We start from the raw sequence: 16,698 nt of genomic DNA, 5'->3' as shown, positions 1-16,698 counted from the left end.
AGTTTTTCAGTGACAGGTACCACTCCTGTCTCCACTGGGCACATCCACCCCACTGTGCCCCAGAAGCTACCTCACAGGAGGAAAAAAAAACTATAAAAGCAAGTCCCACAAAACCAGCTCTTAGCTATTCAGCATAAGCAGGACGTTGTCCTCGTACACCCCATGAGGACTACTTGCACTGAAGCCCTGATGGGCTGGCAGCAGAGTCACCATTCACTGTTGGGTCCCAAGGGCTCACAGCCTAGCCACGGCTGATGCAATGCTCCGTGCTCTGGCCAGGTTAATCACAGTGGATTTATTGGGTCTATGAAGGCTGACTCCACCTCCAGTGGAGGAGACCAGTGAATACTTACAGAGAAGTACGAAACATGGGTAAATTCAGAGCAAACCACACCTTGCTGTTGTCTCCTGGCAGCTGGTGGCTTACAGCTTCCATGATTCCAAGGTGCTATGCAGGCGATTGACTGCACCAGAGACCAAGGACCTTTTCTACTCTGAGTCTGCCAATCCTTTCTGAATCCACGTACATGGGTAGTGACCACTCTGTCCTGTAGTAATCATTCTACTGACAAAGAGGTGATGATGACTGTCCCACTGGCATTATGCCTGGTCCCAGCTTGGCTTTTTCAGCCAACCCAAGAACCACGGTGTGGCCAGTGTAACTTCCTTGGAAACAAATCACTCTTTCTGACTTGCTCATCTCTCCTTCACCTCTGGACTGAATGTACTCATTTTACATGATAGAGAAGAAGACCAGATCTTTATGACTTCAACCCAGACTCATTGAAGTCAATGGAAAGACTGACAGTGATTTTGATAAGCCTACAAGCACATTGTTGGAATGATCTTCTGGACACTCAAAGGCCACCATGAACAAACTGCTCCTTTGCCTCTCATAATCTGGATAAAGATTAGGATTTCAAGAAAACCTGACAGCAAGGTGTGGACTCAACAGCCTTGCTCCTCCTGTTCTATTTCTTTTATGATGTTTTCTTCTATCAGCTCAAAATTTACTTGGGGAGCTCCATGGCTGGCAAGTTTGTCAAGCATGTCCTCACAAATCTTACCCTTCAATTCTTTCTGTGTCCTTTCCAACTGCAATGGGCTTTTTGCTTCTAATATTTATTACTGACACTTGTGTAGAGGAAATGCCGATGCTTTTCCCCTGCCTCCCTCAGCAGGCCACCCAAGACTTTTCTTTTTTACCTTCCTATTCCTTTGATGACTTCATTAATTACTTTATTACTACAAAAGGCTCTTAGCCGGGTGTTCCCAAAGTCGGCTTCTCCAAAGGACCTCTCCTCTGTTCTGTGTGTTCCTTCTGATGTAGCCTGAACTCCTCCCAAAAAACAGGCCTTTTTCATCCACTGTACTGTGTGCAAGTTTTGGCTGTGATCAACAGCCACTATGAATAAGGCTGAACGACTCAAAGGACTGCAGATTGTGGGTCCAGTGGTTGAGTGCCATTTAGAGAAGCCAGAAAGAGCCTCAGAGGGTGCCAGGATGGCAGCAGAGACCAGCTGGGCAAAAACTGGTCTTGGCCATACCCTCCTACCCTCTCCAGGCCATGGCCAACAAGAGTGAGTATTGTCAAGAGAAGAAGGCAACTTTATATGGATGCTGGATGACTCTGTAGGTATGTGGGAATGCAGCAGTCACATTTTAAATCTAAAGTGTGTTTTATTAGCTGATCCAGTAAACAACACAATAAATCCATCAACAAACCACTGAAAAAGCAACCTAATCTTCCACTTCTCCACCTACAACTTAAGGACCTTTTAAGTCTCCTGAAATTAAATAAAAAAGAAAATGCCACATCATTCCAGCAAGATTAATCTGGTTCAGTAACTTCAGCCAGCCAAAAGTCATCACGTTCACAGATAACACACGAAGGGAGTCGGTTTCCCTGCTGAAGAGGGAAGCAATACAGGCATTCCCCCACCCAGGTGTTCTCCCTTGCCCAAAACCTCTGCTTCGCCCCCGCGCACGCTGGGATGTGCCGGCTCCCTGAGATGCTCTCCCCATGACCAGAGTGCATGCACTGCTGCTCGCTCCTGCTCACCCCCCGCCCTCTGAATCCCTCATCCATCTTTCACCTGCCTCCTGCAGCCTCTCTTGCACACACTCATCTTTCAGAAGGCTAATTAGCAGAGGTATGTAGGTGAGCTGTGGAATCAATCACCGCTCAGGAGAGTGCCCACATTCCCCTTCTGCTCCCCCTCCACCACCTGTTGCTGGTGAAGGACTCCTCAGCACCATATGCTTTGCCTAATGAAACGTCAAAATGTCAAACTAAGAGGAATGTATCTCGCTTCCCAGGCAATTACCACTGCCTGTGCAGCATTTGGGTAAAAGAGCATGTTGCAGAAATTCTCATCTTTGCCCCTTAACCTTTGCAAGGGAGCTTATGGCCAGATAGCCACAGCAGTTTGCTTCATTGCTCCGATGCCCTGTTCAGGTCCAGACACACGAGCCCTGCAATGTCATTACAAAGCCTAAACAGCATGTGAAAAACAGCCAAGCTGCCAGCAATCACATAATCCAGCTGTTGTATCCTTTAGCTCATCTGTCCCAGGTGCTATCAATAACTTACGTAGAACTGTCTTGAAATCAACCCCCAAACTCCTCGTGTTTTCTCTTCACTTTGCTGGCACAATGGCACCAAGAGTGGAACATCCAGGAAAGTAACCATGTTTTCCTCTTTAAAGTCACGGGAAGTCCTTTGAACTGCTCAGCACAATAGCAAGGAGTGTGAATCAGGCTAAACATACCTCTCCCAGGGCTGACAGTACAACAAACCACTTCAGCTTCGTTCTCATGGTTACCAGGAGCTTAGCAAAGCCTTTGATGTGTCATTAGAGCCCCTGTCGTTACCTGCGTCGTGCTGCAGGATGAGCGAGAGTCTCCATCCAATTTCTGGGACACAAATGTAATAATCCCTTGGTGTATGTGTGGTACAAAAACACGACAGCATCCTGCACAGCAGAACTGACTTTGTTTATGCCAGGGACATTGCTTGAGTTTTGTCCTGATTTCTCCTCTAGAAGATTCATTAATAACCACAGTCAGGCCAAACAGTGTTTACGGTTTAGGCTGTGTGAGAATCTAGGTTAGGTTTAATTGCTGGGATTTGAGATTGAAAGCCAAATTGCCTTTAAGATCCTTGTGCTGGATCTGAAAGCACTGAATTCACTTTGCATCCTCCCCCAGCCCCTGGAGATTTCAGCCCATGATGGCAGAAATGCAGTGTGATAAGGTGATCTCTGAAGATTTCTCCCTCCTGGGACACCTTCCTTACAAAAGTCTGCCTGAATAAAACCAAGCCTGCAAAACAGATAATTTCTGCCCCTGGAATCTGTAAGGCAGGGAAAAGCAGACTATGCAAATCTCATCTTGTCTATTTGTCTGCTTGCATGTTTAGCAATCTAGTTTTGGTCTGCTCGGGTCCATTTATGCTGTTGTCTAGGATCAGCCCTGATGTGGGATGCAGCCAAATAGCTGCCAGTCCGTACTACCCAGAGGAGCTGGTGCTGGGATGTCCCAGCTGCTTCTCTTGCAGAAAGGAGAATGATAGTTGCACCTCCATAGTCTGGAAGGGTTCTGTGAGCTCCAGCCTACAGCTCTCACAAGTTGCCTGGGGGTTAAAAAAACAGGCAGTAGACAACCCAAAGCCTTTGCTGGGAGACACTAAGAAGCTGCATGATTTCAAAAAGCAGGCTGGGAACCTCAATCCCCTGAGCATGCCGCAGGTGGTACAGGACTCGCTATCTTGGGTTCTGCAGCCCTGGTAGTACTGCACATGTCCTGGGTGCCTTTGCACTCAGCTTTCCCTCCCGTTCTACCTCTGCCTCACCCAGGGGTTCACCAACCCTCCTTCCTAACCGCTTGTGCACTGCCACTAAGGACTTCACGTTGTCTTGAGCAATACGGGTTCTTGAGGCAAAGTCTTTGGGCATGCAGCTGAATGTGTCAGCCTGGCAGTTAAAGAAAACATCCTTTAAGTGCATAACTTGAGCACATATTGTCTGAGAACCACTCTAACAATAACGACAAAGCCTCAACATGCCACTCTGACAGTGCCTGTGAAGTGCATGAGAGCTCTTTAACGCCTGGATTCACAAAGTTGAATCCCATCGGCACAGCATTAAGCTTTCACTATTTTCATATGCTTCTGTGGCCAGGAAGAACCAGAACATTATCTGTGTGCCCCACACAACTCAAGCCAGAGAGTACATCCAGAGATTGCTACAGCAGCTGAGTTTTTGTCTGTACTTTATTCAAATCCACGCACAATTCCCAGTTTGTTGTACTTGGGTCTGACACCAGAGCTTTGAGGCCCTAACTCGGCTTTTGTGAACTACTTGGATCTTGTAGGAGCTCCACAAACAAGACAGCAGAGGCAGTTCTACATAATAAAACTGTGTTCCCCCTGGCCTCTAAGGCAGCTGGAGTAACAGGGCAGAAGCGAAGGCATCAGTAATCCTGTCCCTTCCTCAGCAGCCAGAAGGAGGTGGAATGTAATTTTGTGCTGCGGTTGCAAATGCCATCTTGTCACCCAGGTGCCAAGGCCTGAGTCAGTGATCAGATGTTTGCACCGTGACGTTGCACCAATCCGTGAGGAGACTGTGGCGTGACTAAAGGAAATCTCTGGATGCTCAGCTACAGCTGGTGTGTGACTCCTTGAAGCTCAGGTCAGTGATAAAGAGGCTCTCTCCAGGAGCTATAAATACTGTCACACAGGTGTAATTTTGCTGGATGCATGTGTCAGAGTTGCTGTTCCACCAGAGCAACTTCATCTATAAATGTAAGCCTTGACTAAGAGAAGTTGGCTTTCACAGCAGGATAAATAGCAAGAGACATGCCTCTAATTGCACATCAGCAGAACTGATCCCTCAAGGATATTGGCTGGTACAAGGTAAAGGAGTAGGATATGTCACAGGAGTCAAACTGCATGGCAATGTACCAGGCTCAGTCTAGACAAAGCCTGCAAGGGATCACCTGGGCAGTCCAGTTAGTCCAGGGGAAATTTGGTGGAGGTCCAAACTTGCTCCATAGTCAGCAGGATAGAGTGTGCCTCTTTGGGATGTCCACTTTGCTGGATGTCAGCTGTGTGAAACTGTCCTGTGCAGTGGGCAGTGCTTTCCAGGTGGCCATCTGGCTTAGCTCTAACCACATCTCCAGCATCAGGCTGGTCCAATATTGCCCTGCACCAGGAGAGATTCACACATATCTGCACAGCGGCAATCTGTGCTGCATAAGGAAAAGATCTCCATGCACTGTAAGTCCTGGTACCGTGCAATACAACACATGACAAAAAGCCTCATATCCAACCCTCAACCTCTGGGTACCTCTGAGTGGGCTCTTCACCTCTTATAGAGCCTTAAAGGTACATTTAAGGGGGGCAGGAGCACACGCAAAGGGAGGTCCGGACTCTCCTTCATTCCCTCCTTTTATGGGAGAGAGCTAAACTGAAGGATGTATTGAATTTATTTAAAAGATCCCATGACTCCCTTTTCTTCAAGAAACTCATTCCCAAGAGCCTCGCAATGCTGCCTTCCTGGCACCTGCCCAGCCCTAAATGGAAAAGTAAATCCAATACTTTCTCAGTTACACAAAACTTGCTGAAGCTAATGGCTGTTTGCTGAATAAAGAAGTGAAATGATATAAAAGCCCTGAAATTGAGTCTTTTATTTGCTGTCTTATACCAGTAGCTCCTCTAATACTTTATAGTCAGAAAATGATACAAACAGGGGGAGTGTTAGTCATCCACATGCAGGTCAGAGAGCCAGGAGCAGAACCCAGCCCTTAACTCAAGTTGGGCTTCTCCCTTCATTTACCCCATCTGCCTCAGTAACGTGAGATCACTGATGTGTGGAGACCTAAACCCCCAGGGCACTGGCAGGATTAGCTCATATTTGGGAACTGCTGCACAAAAGCAGACCACTGTTTATCAATGTAGGTTGTAAAACTTGCTGACACTATGTAGATTCACAGCCAGCTTAACTATGAAGAGATGAAATTCCATCTGGTCCTCAAAAAACAGAGGTGAAAGTGCAGCATCTAAGCACACAAAACCACAGTGAAGCCTGTTATTAGTTAGGATCGGCTTGAAGATGGAGGCAGAGAAAATAATTTTTTAAAACAAAGATTTATGCTGTTCCAAAACTGACTCAGTACCTTCCTTGCGCATCTATGAGTAGCTTGTTGTTTCATTTATAAGCCCATTTACCTCAGAAGGCAAATTAGTACATCAACCCCAGGTGGCAAACATTATTTATGTGGGTGAATAGCTTATAAGCATACAGAAATATCTGAATAGTTCCGGAACAAATATACAATTAATCCAAAGGCATTTCCCTTCATGCTCTCCACCTGTTGTGGCTTAGTGATAAATGTATACACCAGGGCTGTTCTCGAGAAATTCAGAGAAGATGACTGCCCAAGCATGGTTCCCCAACAGCAACTCATCTTTTAGAAGGAAGGTCCCAGTTGCTGGAGCTCACAGTGGGGTTGCACAAGCTGTATTACTGCCTGGGGTCTCATGCTGCAGGACTACCTCATGATCAGCTCCCACTAAGAGCTTAGCTGGGGACATGGGCTGGGTTAAAAGAAGAACTTCCAATGGCCTTTCCACACCTGACACCTCCAAAGCACAGTTTTTAATAAGCAGATAAATTTTTTTACTAATGATGTGCATTGATTACACATATTTGGATTTTTGATTCCATGAAGTAGGGCAAAACCCCCACATCATTCTCAAAAGCAAGCTTGGGCTCATTAGATGCTTCAAATGGCTCCAATATAAGAAGCGGAACAAATTTAGATCTGTTCTCAAGCTGCTGGAGAACAACAAATTTTCCCATCCTAATGTTCCCCTACCTATACCAGAAACCTGACTTCATATCCCATCAGAGGTCCGGAACAAAAATAAGTCAGGTGGTCTACCAACTCCACAAACCATAGATTCCAACACTTCTATTTCATCACATAAAAGAAAAATATTAACATGAATGATGAGAAAAAAGCTACCTGTAAAAATGTGCTTAAGCTGAGGATCAGCGATGCTACATAGGTAGGAAACAAGGATAGCAGGGAAAGCAGCAGGGTACGACTCGAGTGTGCTAAGACAGTCAGTGGAAGTCTGCACAAACCCTGCTGTAATGTACCCTGAGGTTCCACCCTTGCCCTCATGTGTATGGGGACCTGGAAGACCCTGGAACAGGAGACACAAACTTACCTCATGGTGTACAGGAGGGTGCCGTTGTCCACCAGGCGCAGCAGCTTGTTGGGCGTTGTCATGTTATGGGCGACAGATTTCTTCCCATTGTGGAAGAAGGTATCAGGAGTCCAGATCTTACTGGCCAGCAGGTTGTTCAGAGGAAGTATTTTCATGGGACCATCAAACTTCAGCCTTTCATCTCTCCAGGATTGCCGGAAAAAGACATCAATCGTGTATTCCTTTGTGGAGAAGGGAGAGAAAAATAAGTCTTGTTTTACTCAGCTCTTCATTGCAAACAAGCTGCTTCAAGAAATGGTAAATATCTTTGGTCATTGAGCATACTGTGTTTTGGCACACATTGGTTGACATGAAGCGTGATGCAACAAGATGTAGGGATTAATGGCAGTGGAGAAATCTGTGGAGGATAGAGGGAATTTACCACGTTTTGTATAATGACTTGCATAGGATGCCAACATTTGCATTTCAATGTTTCTGACTACTGCAGACAAGCTGCAATACAGCCTACAGTGGCCAGTCCTGCGGTAGCCCTGTTACACCACCACCTTTATCCAGATGTTTCAGAGGAGGGAATTATTGTGTGCAGCTACATGGGAATTTAAAAAGGCAAAAATAAAGTTCCTGGAGATGGAATTTGGCCAGGATATAGGTAATTATAACCCTGCTCATTAAAAACAAACAAACAAACAAAGTTTCATGACACTGTCTTAATGTTATTTTTTTCCCCAGGCCACCTCTAGAAAAGCATTCAATCAAGGACCTCACAAACTTGCTTTACAAGATCCTGTGACTTTGTTTTCTTTTTCTTCTTTCTGCTTTTTCCATTTTTTTCCCCTGTTTTTCTTATCTTTTTTTTTTTTTCCTCCACCTTCTTTTTTATTTTTTCAGCAAGTGTAGAAACCCATTTCCTAGGCCAAATTTCAGTTGGGTCAATTAAAAGTCATCTCTTTGAAACCCTGCAGCCAGGGCCAGTTCCTCACTCGGTGTGGGGAGCCTCAGAAACCACTTGACCAAGCAGCAAAGGTTCTACGGCTCCACAGCCACCCCAAGGCAAAATAAAATCAATCTGCTGAGTGCCTGGCATAAGGGACTGCTGTTCCCTGTAACCTGAGCCACCCCGTGTCCTCTGAGGGGTCACGTCACTTGAGGGAAAGTCTTCAGCCTGTCAGCATGAGCTCCACTGCTGCTCACTTCTACAACACACACCTCCTCTTGCTAATGAAGGATCTCATTATCTCACAAGGCTTTCAGAGAGATGAGGACTTCAAAAAATCTGACCCAGCTGTTCTTCTCCTGCCGTTGCAGACTCATAGTCTTTATTTACTGGTTCCTGGAGGCTGCAGGACCAACTAAACTTACCATTGTGAGTGATTTCTTTCCTGCAGCTCTTCTCAGCAGCATTTAAAAACTGCTGCACATCAGTTTCCTATAGGTCACAGAAATTTCTACAGGTTTTGCAGCAGATGGCAGCTGAATGTAAGTATCTTGGTAAGAAATTCATCCGTGTCCCCTGGCCACAGAGCCACTCCTGCCCAAATGTGAAGTTTCTAGAGCCTGGCTGGGGGAAGGAAAGAGAAGATCCTGTGTTCCCACAGGCTCTGTACAAGATATTCTGCCCCTTCATGGGAGTGATCTTCACTCTGTGGTTTTAAGCTTAGTAAAGGGAAAAAAAACAAAGGAACAAGCCTGTGTGCAGTTGCAGGAGGTAGGTTTGGGAAAAGTCCTTATCAGGAGAAGAGATATCTTATTCAGAACTCCCTGGTTTTATTAAAAAAAAAAAAAAAAAAGCAAGCAAAACTTTTATAATAACATCCCAGGCCCTGTTTTCCTCCTTTTATGCTAAGAATCGTTCTCAAAGAAAAGAGAAATCATGTTCAGCTTCTTCCCCTCTTTTCTATACCTCTTTACAGGAGAGCATCATTCCCAAGTCACCCCTTCCAAGAAGCACACTTAGTTCTACATTATGCTGTTCTCCACCTTAAAGAAGTCATCAAAACCATCAAGACTGAGTCTGTCTCCAGAGTCCATCCACCAAAACATAAAACTGCCTTGAACTATTTTTTTTTTTTTTCTCCGTTTCGTGGGGACTGAGGCAAAGCTGCAAGAGCTCACTACCAAAGGTCTGGGTGTATGTCAGGTCCTATCAGGCTCTACTTTTCAAACCAAACTGAAAGAGAGATTAGAAGTCCCTTGGAGCATCTCAGGGAAAAGGTGTACACATCCTCCTTCATGCTTCATAACCAGCTGCTCTCCTCCGCTCTCCACAGCAGCTTTACCTGCCTCTTCTCCATCATCATAATTACAGTCTCTGTCTGCATCAAGATGCGCAGGAGCGGCTTTCCATCGCAATGAGTAACGGCTGTGGGACGGATGGGAGCAAGATCACCAGGCAGATGCGAGTGGGGAAGGGGGGACTTCCCCGCTCCCAAGATGAAAGGAAATACCACAGAAGAGCAGGCTCTCCCCACGCTTCGTGAGAAGATGGGGTTTCTCTCTCTCACACGTCTGAGTGCATTTAGCACCAGAACAGCATGCTAAAACACATTTGCGATGCATCTGTAAAGTACATGGAACTAAATGGAAAATAATTTATTATTCTTTAACTGTCTTCTTAATTTTAAATTCATTTTGTCAAATCACATTGCAGAGAATACCTTCTTCTTTTCAATACCTCATATTTCTTCTTCACAGTTCATTATACACACTCCCTTAATCAAATATGCTCCACCTTGGAAGTAATTATCAGATACTCCCCAAAGGCTAAGATTGCTGAATATATTACGGGTCTCCGCTGCGGTAGGAAAGCAAGCAAGATAGAGAGAGAAACTCAGATGAGATTAATACTCTTGGATATGATGACACCAAGTTAACTTCAAACCTTGGAGGGAGTGGTCCTTCCAAAGCAACATGGGGTTGCTTAATGGGGCTAGCACCTCAATGAAACACAGAGATTTTATTCTCCCCCAACTTCTCCACTTGCTAGCACAAGACTCTTAGTGAGGTAGCTGAAGAGATGTTTATGGTCATGTCAGCACAGTAAATGACACCCTTCCAGCTCTGGAAGGGCCGTGAGAGCAGCAGGACATTGCTCCTCCCCGACTCAGCTGGTGAAAGCAATGCCTGCTCCCTCTCCCGAAGTGGGCTCCCTCCAAGGCCAGGACTGCCCACTGCTGTCTTGGGCTATGCCAGCACCAGGTCACCTCTCGGACTGGATGCACAGAAGGGTCTCAGTCCTGAACGCATGACTGTCCTCATGTAGCACCCTTGAAATGTCCAGTAACCATCAACAGCCAACTCTCCTCTGTGTGCCTAGGCATGTGTGGAATACAAGCTGCAAGAAACTCAGTTGAGAAAGCTCACTATTAATTATGCTCCACAGTCCTGTTTTAATTAGAAGACAAACTGTTGTGGGAATACAAGCCTAAATTCAGACCTCAGGCCTTTTCATTAATAATTTTCCCTGAACATGTCAAAATATTGCAATCAATTCACTCTTTTCTCTTTTGCCTCTGTTCTGGTTCAAGCACTAAGAACAGTTTGATGGTGAACTGTTCTCTTCTGGCACTGCCACCAAAACAGGCCAGATTCTGGCATCCTCCCCACTTCCCAGGGAGCGCCCTCCCGGCTACAGTGAAGGTGTTTGTCAAAGCATGAAATGGGTGGAGAATGCTATGTACAGGTCTTTGTCCCATGGGCAGACCTCCCCATTTCATTAGGTTGCTCTTTAAGGAAAGAAAAAAGACCCTAAAGCCTACAGTGTGCTTGAGCGGTGCAAAGGCATTGACCCTTCAAGATTGTATTATCAATTGGTTTCTAAAAGCACCTGAGAAACAATCTCTGTCTACCACCTATACTGAGCTCCCCCTGGCCTGCGAGAAGATGATGAGGCACAGTCGTGCCAGGGCAGGTAGCTGGGATGCTTGCTTGTGTTCTTGTAATCTAGGAAAATCCCACTTTTTCCCAGATCGTCGGGGTATGAGGGTGGGACACATCCGCTGCAGGTGCAGGAGAAGCCATCCCTCCCTGTGAGGCGACCAGCCAGTGGCACCTACCATATCTGTGTCCGAGACAGGGCCGAAACTCGTCACGTAAATGTCTGTCTTGACTTCAGTTACGCTGTCTGGGACAAAAAAAAAAAAAAGGAAAAAAACAATTAGAGAACTGAATTTTCTTGTACAGGGAAGGGTTTGAGTTTTGTTACGTGGTGCTTTTTCCTGCCAGGTGCCTCCCTGGCAAGCCCTCAGCAAGCCAGTATCGTGCTCTCTGCAGATTCCTGAACAATGGCTGATTTTATCATTCTTAATTGGGCAAATCCATCTCTGGTGTAGCTCTGCTGCTTTCCATGCTTACACTGAGGATGAATACATCCCATACAGCTAGACAATGTGTATTTGCAAAATGTATGCGGCTACACGATACATAACGTGGTACACATCCACATGCTTCGAATACAGAGGTAAACGCTGATGCTTTGAAATTCCTTTTAATCCGAAATCCCTTTGTGTCTCCCAGCCTGATAAACAGCCTAGCAATCTTCCACCAGTTTTAAGAAACCCTGGGTTTGTTACCGCTTCAGGCTTATCTGTATGTAAAAAGAATCAATATTCCGATTGCCTTTTACAGCCACCGTGTTTGCTGCTCTCCTGAAGTGGCTCGCTCCTGGCGAGCGGCCGCTCTTGCAAAGCTGCTGCATCACACGCTGCCCTGCATGCCAGGCTGCGCCGCCCTCACGGGTGCTGAACAACAGCCTCACTGCCCCAGCGAAACCACAGAGACCCATTTCCTGACAAAAGCCCTAAAACCCAGGCGCAATCTTAATCACATGCCTTCAGGTAAAAATAAATTGAAGTGCTTTGCAGAACACAGCCACCAGCACATGTGCCGAACAGCACATACAGCTCTCATTCTTGATTCATTATGATTTTGGCGCGTTTCCTAATTGAAATCTCTGCTGCTGTCCCACTTTGCAGGGAAATCAAGGCACAGTGATTTGCCAGATTCATGGTCCTACGCTCTGCCCACTGGGTTGTACTGAAAAAATGATGGATGAGGTGCCTTGAGTTTAGCACTACATTACCATAAATCCTCACCACTTTAGGGACAGATCATGCCATTGTGCTCCTTTTGTATGGGATTAGCTGGTTCAGAACCGCTTTCCCAATGAAAGAACAACTTTTTTTTCTTTTTTTTTTTTTGGACACTGCAGCAGCTTTTCAAGTAGCCTGGATGGCCCATTGCTCAATTCAGTTATGGAAATCCTTCTGTCCCCTGACAGTTATTTTGCAGAGCTATGAAGCTTAGTTTTATGCTTCAAAGTTTTGTATCCAAAAATAAGATAATGCATTCTGGCAGGGTTTTCTCCTTAATGGCTAAAATATACGTATACATGTCTTTAGTTATTATGGTTGGAAAGCTTCTGACGCAGCCTGTGGCTGATATTATTGTGCTATATGAGTAACCCTTGATCTCGTCTTGATGCAATAAAAAAGAAGGTTAAAGAGAAATATGTATGTGGTACACTTTCTGAAACACCCAAAAGCCAACAAGACATCATCCTGAACAAAATTAGTTACTTCTGTAAGACTTAAACACCAGGGTTATTCTGTGTGTCTCCCTCCAAACAAGTCCCCAGATGAGATACACAGCAGAGAACATTTAGTGAAGCAAGGCTCTTTCTGCTAACACATGTGTTGAGAGAAAGCTAATTATGTTTTAGAGAAAACACAAACTCTCTCTCCCCTCCTCTCCTCCCTTCTTGGCATTCAGTTTGCCCAAGATAATAATTTACAGCCATGGTTATCAGATCAGGATCCATGGCGCCCATGGCCAGTGAAGCCAGCCCTTGCGAGGTGCAGAATGAGCTGTCCCCTGCACCTGAGGGGGCAGAGGGACAGCAGTCCATGAAAGAACCTTTGCTTTGCAATGTGACCTTCAAGGCCCAAGTACGAGGGAAGGGGTTCAGGAAGTGAGGAGGAGGTAAAAAGGCAGAATTAGTTTTGGACAGCTTTCAATATGATCCTGCTATCTTTACATGAGCCTTTATACCCTTACCATGCCGTAACCTAGCTGTCACAGAACTCCAGAGACACCTTCCCGCCCCTTCAATCTACTGGCAAATCCAATCAAAGATAATGGATTAATAAATGCAAATAATTTAATATTAATAATTAGATAATATTAATCATTCATTACAGCCCAGGTCTGAAGAGGATCCCCCATTTCCAGACTGCAGATGTACACCCTGGACCAGGCCATGCAAAACTGCCAAACTTGGTGGGATGCCTTTGCACCTGCAAGGCAGCACCCAGTGCAGGGACAAGCTGGAGGGGCTGGCTCAGTCGCTGACTTACTGATGCTCCTCAGCACTTAGAAAAATGGGCTCCCTGCACCTTTCATGGCAAAACCCAGACTGAACTTTCCCTGTTAATATGTGCTCCTAAGGGCAGGATTTGTCTGCGATCCGGAGGGATTTCTGAAATTAAATCATTGCTACGCAGGCATGGATTTCAGCAGAGCTGAGAAATCCAGAGATAAGTAAAACACCAGCAGAACAAAGTGAGATCCAGCCTCAGAGATTCACTTCCCTTGTGATCCTGCAGCCCAAGAGCATCCTCACTGCTCACAGCTCTGCCCGAGCTCATGGGCTCCGTGATAGCGAGATCTTCTCCGGGGAAATCAGGAGCTACGCAGCCAGCCTCCCCCCTCCATACCCTCAACACCTACCCACCTTGATCCTGAACAAGAAGAAATTACATCTACTTTTTCAGCAAGAGAAAGCTGAGAGAGGAGCATCTCCTGCCTCCGCTCAGAGACATGGCAGGGAAATCCTTATCTCCTTCTCAATCCACATACACACTCACACTGCACCTTGGCTGCCCTGCCCAGTTCTCACTGAAGATTTAATAATTCAGGACTGTACTGTAGAGCATTAGGCACTTTCCCTAGAGCTTTTGCAGAACATTAAATGGCATTTTTCCTCTCCTAGCATCGTCCTTCTCTGTGACTCAGTTTTTTTACATGTACAAGTGAGTTGAGCCTTCAAGCCTGCTGGGGTGGCAGGCAGATGCTGCCAGTCCTGTTTTACAGTTGGGGAAACAAAAAAGAAGAGACTTGGTTCAGGTAGGAAGCTGGAGCAGAGCAAGGACCAGAGCCCGGTTCCGGCTGCATTAGGGAACTGTGCCCAGCACAGGGCTCAATATTGCTCTTGGCAGGCTGCACAAGGACCCTCCCGCCACACTGCTGAGCCTCATCATGCCCCAAGCTGCTGCTACCTGGGGACCAGGAATGCAAAAAAAGACCTTGAAGCAGTCACAAAACTAGAAGAGCAAGAGATTTTCAGGTTCAACGTTTGAACATGGGCAGAATTCAGAGACCTGAACGGCATGGCATGTTCCCAAGCCATTTGTTTGAGGCTGATTCCCTTGTCTGGGGGCTTTTCCCATTTATAGGCTCAGCTTATTCCCAAGCTCCAGCACAGCTGTGTTTCTAAAACCACCTGGAGCAAGTGTGTGAGCAGGAACAAGGTGCTGCAGGTCGATCAGAGCTGCCCCTTCTCTCACACGGTACAAAGGCCGGTACCTGCCTGCCAGGCAATGCTGCCTTGCTCCTGCCTGCAGAAATCCCCCACAGCTGGGCAGATCTGCAATGCAAATGTAAAACAAAAGCTGTAACATCCCTTCCCACAGTGTTACCATGGCACTCCCTACACCTGCCTGCTCTTTAAAAGCTACCCCTCTCTTTCTCCAAGAATTTGCTACACCAGATCTAGCTGCTTGCGCAAGTGATAAACATCCCTATTAGCAATGTGTGGAGGGCTGGATCCTGCCACCCTGAGCCCCACAGCAGCAGGGTTTGCTTTCCTTGTGCACGCAGAAGGTGTAAAACAACAGTGGTTGCTGCTGAGGTGCTTCACGGTTCCCATTTCACCCAGCCTCCCCTGTCCCCCCCTCCAAGTTCCCATGTGCCATCTTCCTGGCCCTGGCTCAAGGCAGACGTGCCCCCCTTCCCATGATCTCCCTTTAAAGTGCTCATGACTCCCTGGGCCTGTGAGAAGATAGCTATTATTTACAAAATGACGGAGTGCTATTTTTACTTGCTTCTTGGAAGCACTAGGAGCAGTAACAGAGCTGGAATACAAATTACACTGCCTCGCTGCTTCTCCCCTCCGCGGCTGCAGATTGTAGGACTGCCTCTAGAAGTGATTATGGGAGGCGGGGGGCACGGGGGGCTGAGGAGGCTCTTATTAAACATCCCGCTGCACTCATCAAGTGCTGTTTATTTAAGAATCTCAACCATAATATAATCGACTTGGCTGGTTGTGTTTCAGCTCTTGAGGTTTGCGGATGTGCTGAACACAGTCACGTTTCCCAGGCGGGGGTTCCCAGGGGCTATGCCGCAAGCTAGCAGAAATGATGTGCCTGCATCCAAGCGCTGGAGGCTCCCAAACGATGTACACTATTAAAGCAGGGGCGAAGCCACTGCGGCTTTGTGCAGGGGATTCCTGGCTGCCGCGCTGACGTCAGGGAGGCTGCACAGCCTTATCTCGTAGACAAGCTGGATGAGCAAGGGGATGGGGACCTCCTTGAGGCTGTGCTCCAGCTCTGCCCCACGGCTATGCCGGGACCTAAGGGAGCTCAGAGGTGACCAGCCTGTCTGTACTGGCATTTCTGTGCATGATGGCATGGCTGAGACTAGAAAGGAGGACAGTGCTGTTCAGGCTTTTCTGCACCCAGGGGTACAAACCCTCAATCTGCACCAGGCCCACTCCTGGAGATATATGTTTCTGCACTGGGCTCCCTACGAGCTGCTTTGGGCTCCAGCCAGCCCAATATCCCACCTCCAACTGTCGTCACAGCCCCTTAACTCCCTCCTAGACTGCAACTGCATTTAGCCTCAGCTCAAGAGTTTTTCAGCTTGATGAGGTCCCCTTATTCAGTGATTCTCTTCCAAGGACCTGTCCAGTGTCCTTCAAATACACAAAATCGTTTGGGAAGGACTCCCACCAGCCTGATGCAAGAAGTATCACAATGAAGAGAGAAGAGGTGCTGCACAGCTCTTTCCCATGTCACGTAGCCCAAAGCGAGCACACTGAACAGGATGATACTTTACAATTAACCCAGCATCCCTGGGAAGGGAAACTCAAGAAGTTGATTTGTATTACAAACTCTCATCTCATGCCTTCTCCCAAATCCTTGCCATGCTAATTAATAAAAAGGCAAATTTTGCAGCTGCACACAGAAGCTTTTTGGATGTTTCATTCTTTGTTTTCTCAGCCTCCTAAAAGGGGGATTTAATTTTCCTTCCAATTTTAGCCTCTGGAACAAAAGAGGCTTCCATGACGTTTGCTACAAGTCTCATGAGCCCGCCAGACGTGAGCCACACCACAACCCCGGGCAGCCTTTGCCTTTGGAGGCAGCACACTGCAGCCCCCAGCCAGAACTCCACTCTCAGGACCCTCTCGC

The 16,698-nt window shown here is 46.7% G+C and overlaps 1 protein-coding gene across 1 annotated transcript in view; it reads right to left on the bottom strand.

Annotated features, from left to right (window-relative positions):
- Nucleotides 1–16,698, bottom strand: part of GABRA3 (gamma-aminobutyric acid type A receptor subunit alpha3) — a gene marked incomplete at its 5' end in the record, with an annotated part of 77,637 nt that overhangs the window by 27,004 nt on the left and 33,935 nt on the right. Inside the window, 2 exons of the mRNA XM_042807206.1 lie at nt 7,238–7,458; nt 11,290–11,357. Of these exons, the coding sequence (XP_042663140.1) occupies nt 7,238–7,458; nt 11,290–11,357 (289 nt within the window). The remainder of the gene's footprint in view (nt 1–7,237; nt 7,459–11,289; nt 11,358–16,698) is intronic.

Source organism: Tyto alba, unplaced genomic scaffold (genome assembly GCF_018691265.1).
Source record: "Tyto alba isolate M040663 unplaced genomic scaffold, T.alba_DEE_v4.0 Super-Scaffold_5, whole genome shotgun sequence".
In the NCBI taxonomy this organism is placed as follows: domain Eukaryota; kingdom Metazoa; phylum Chordata; class Aves; order Strigiformes; family Tytonidae; genus Tyto; species Tyto alba.
Note: the sequence above shows the minus strand (reverse complement) of the source record. Positions and strands in the feature narration are given on the sequence as shown.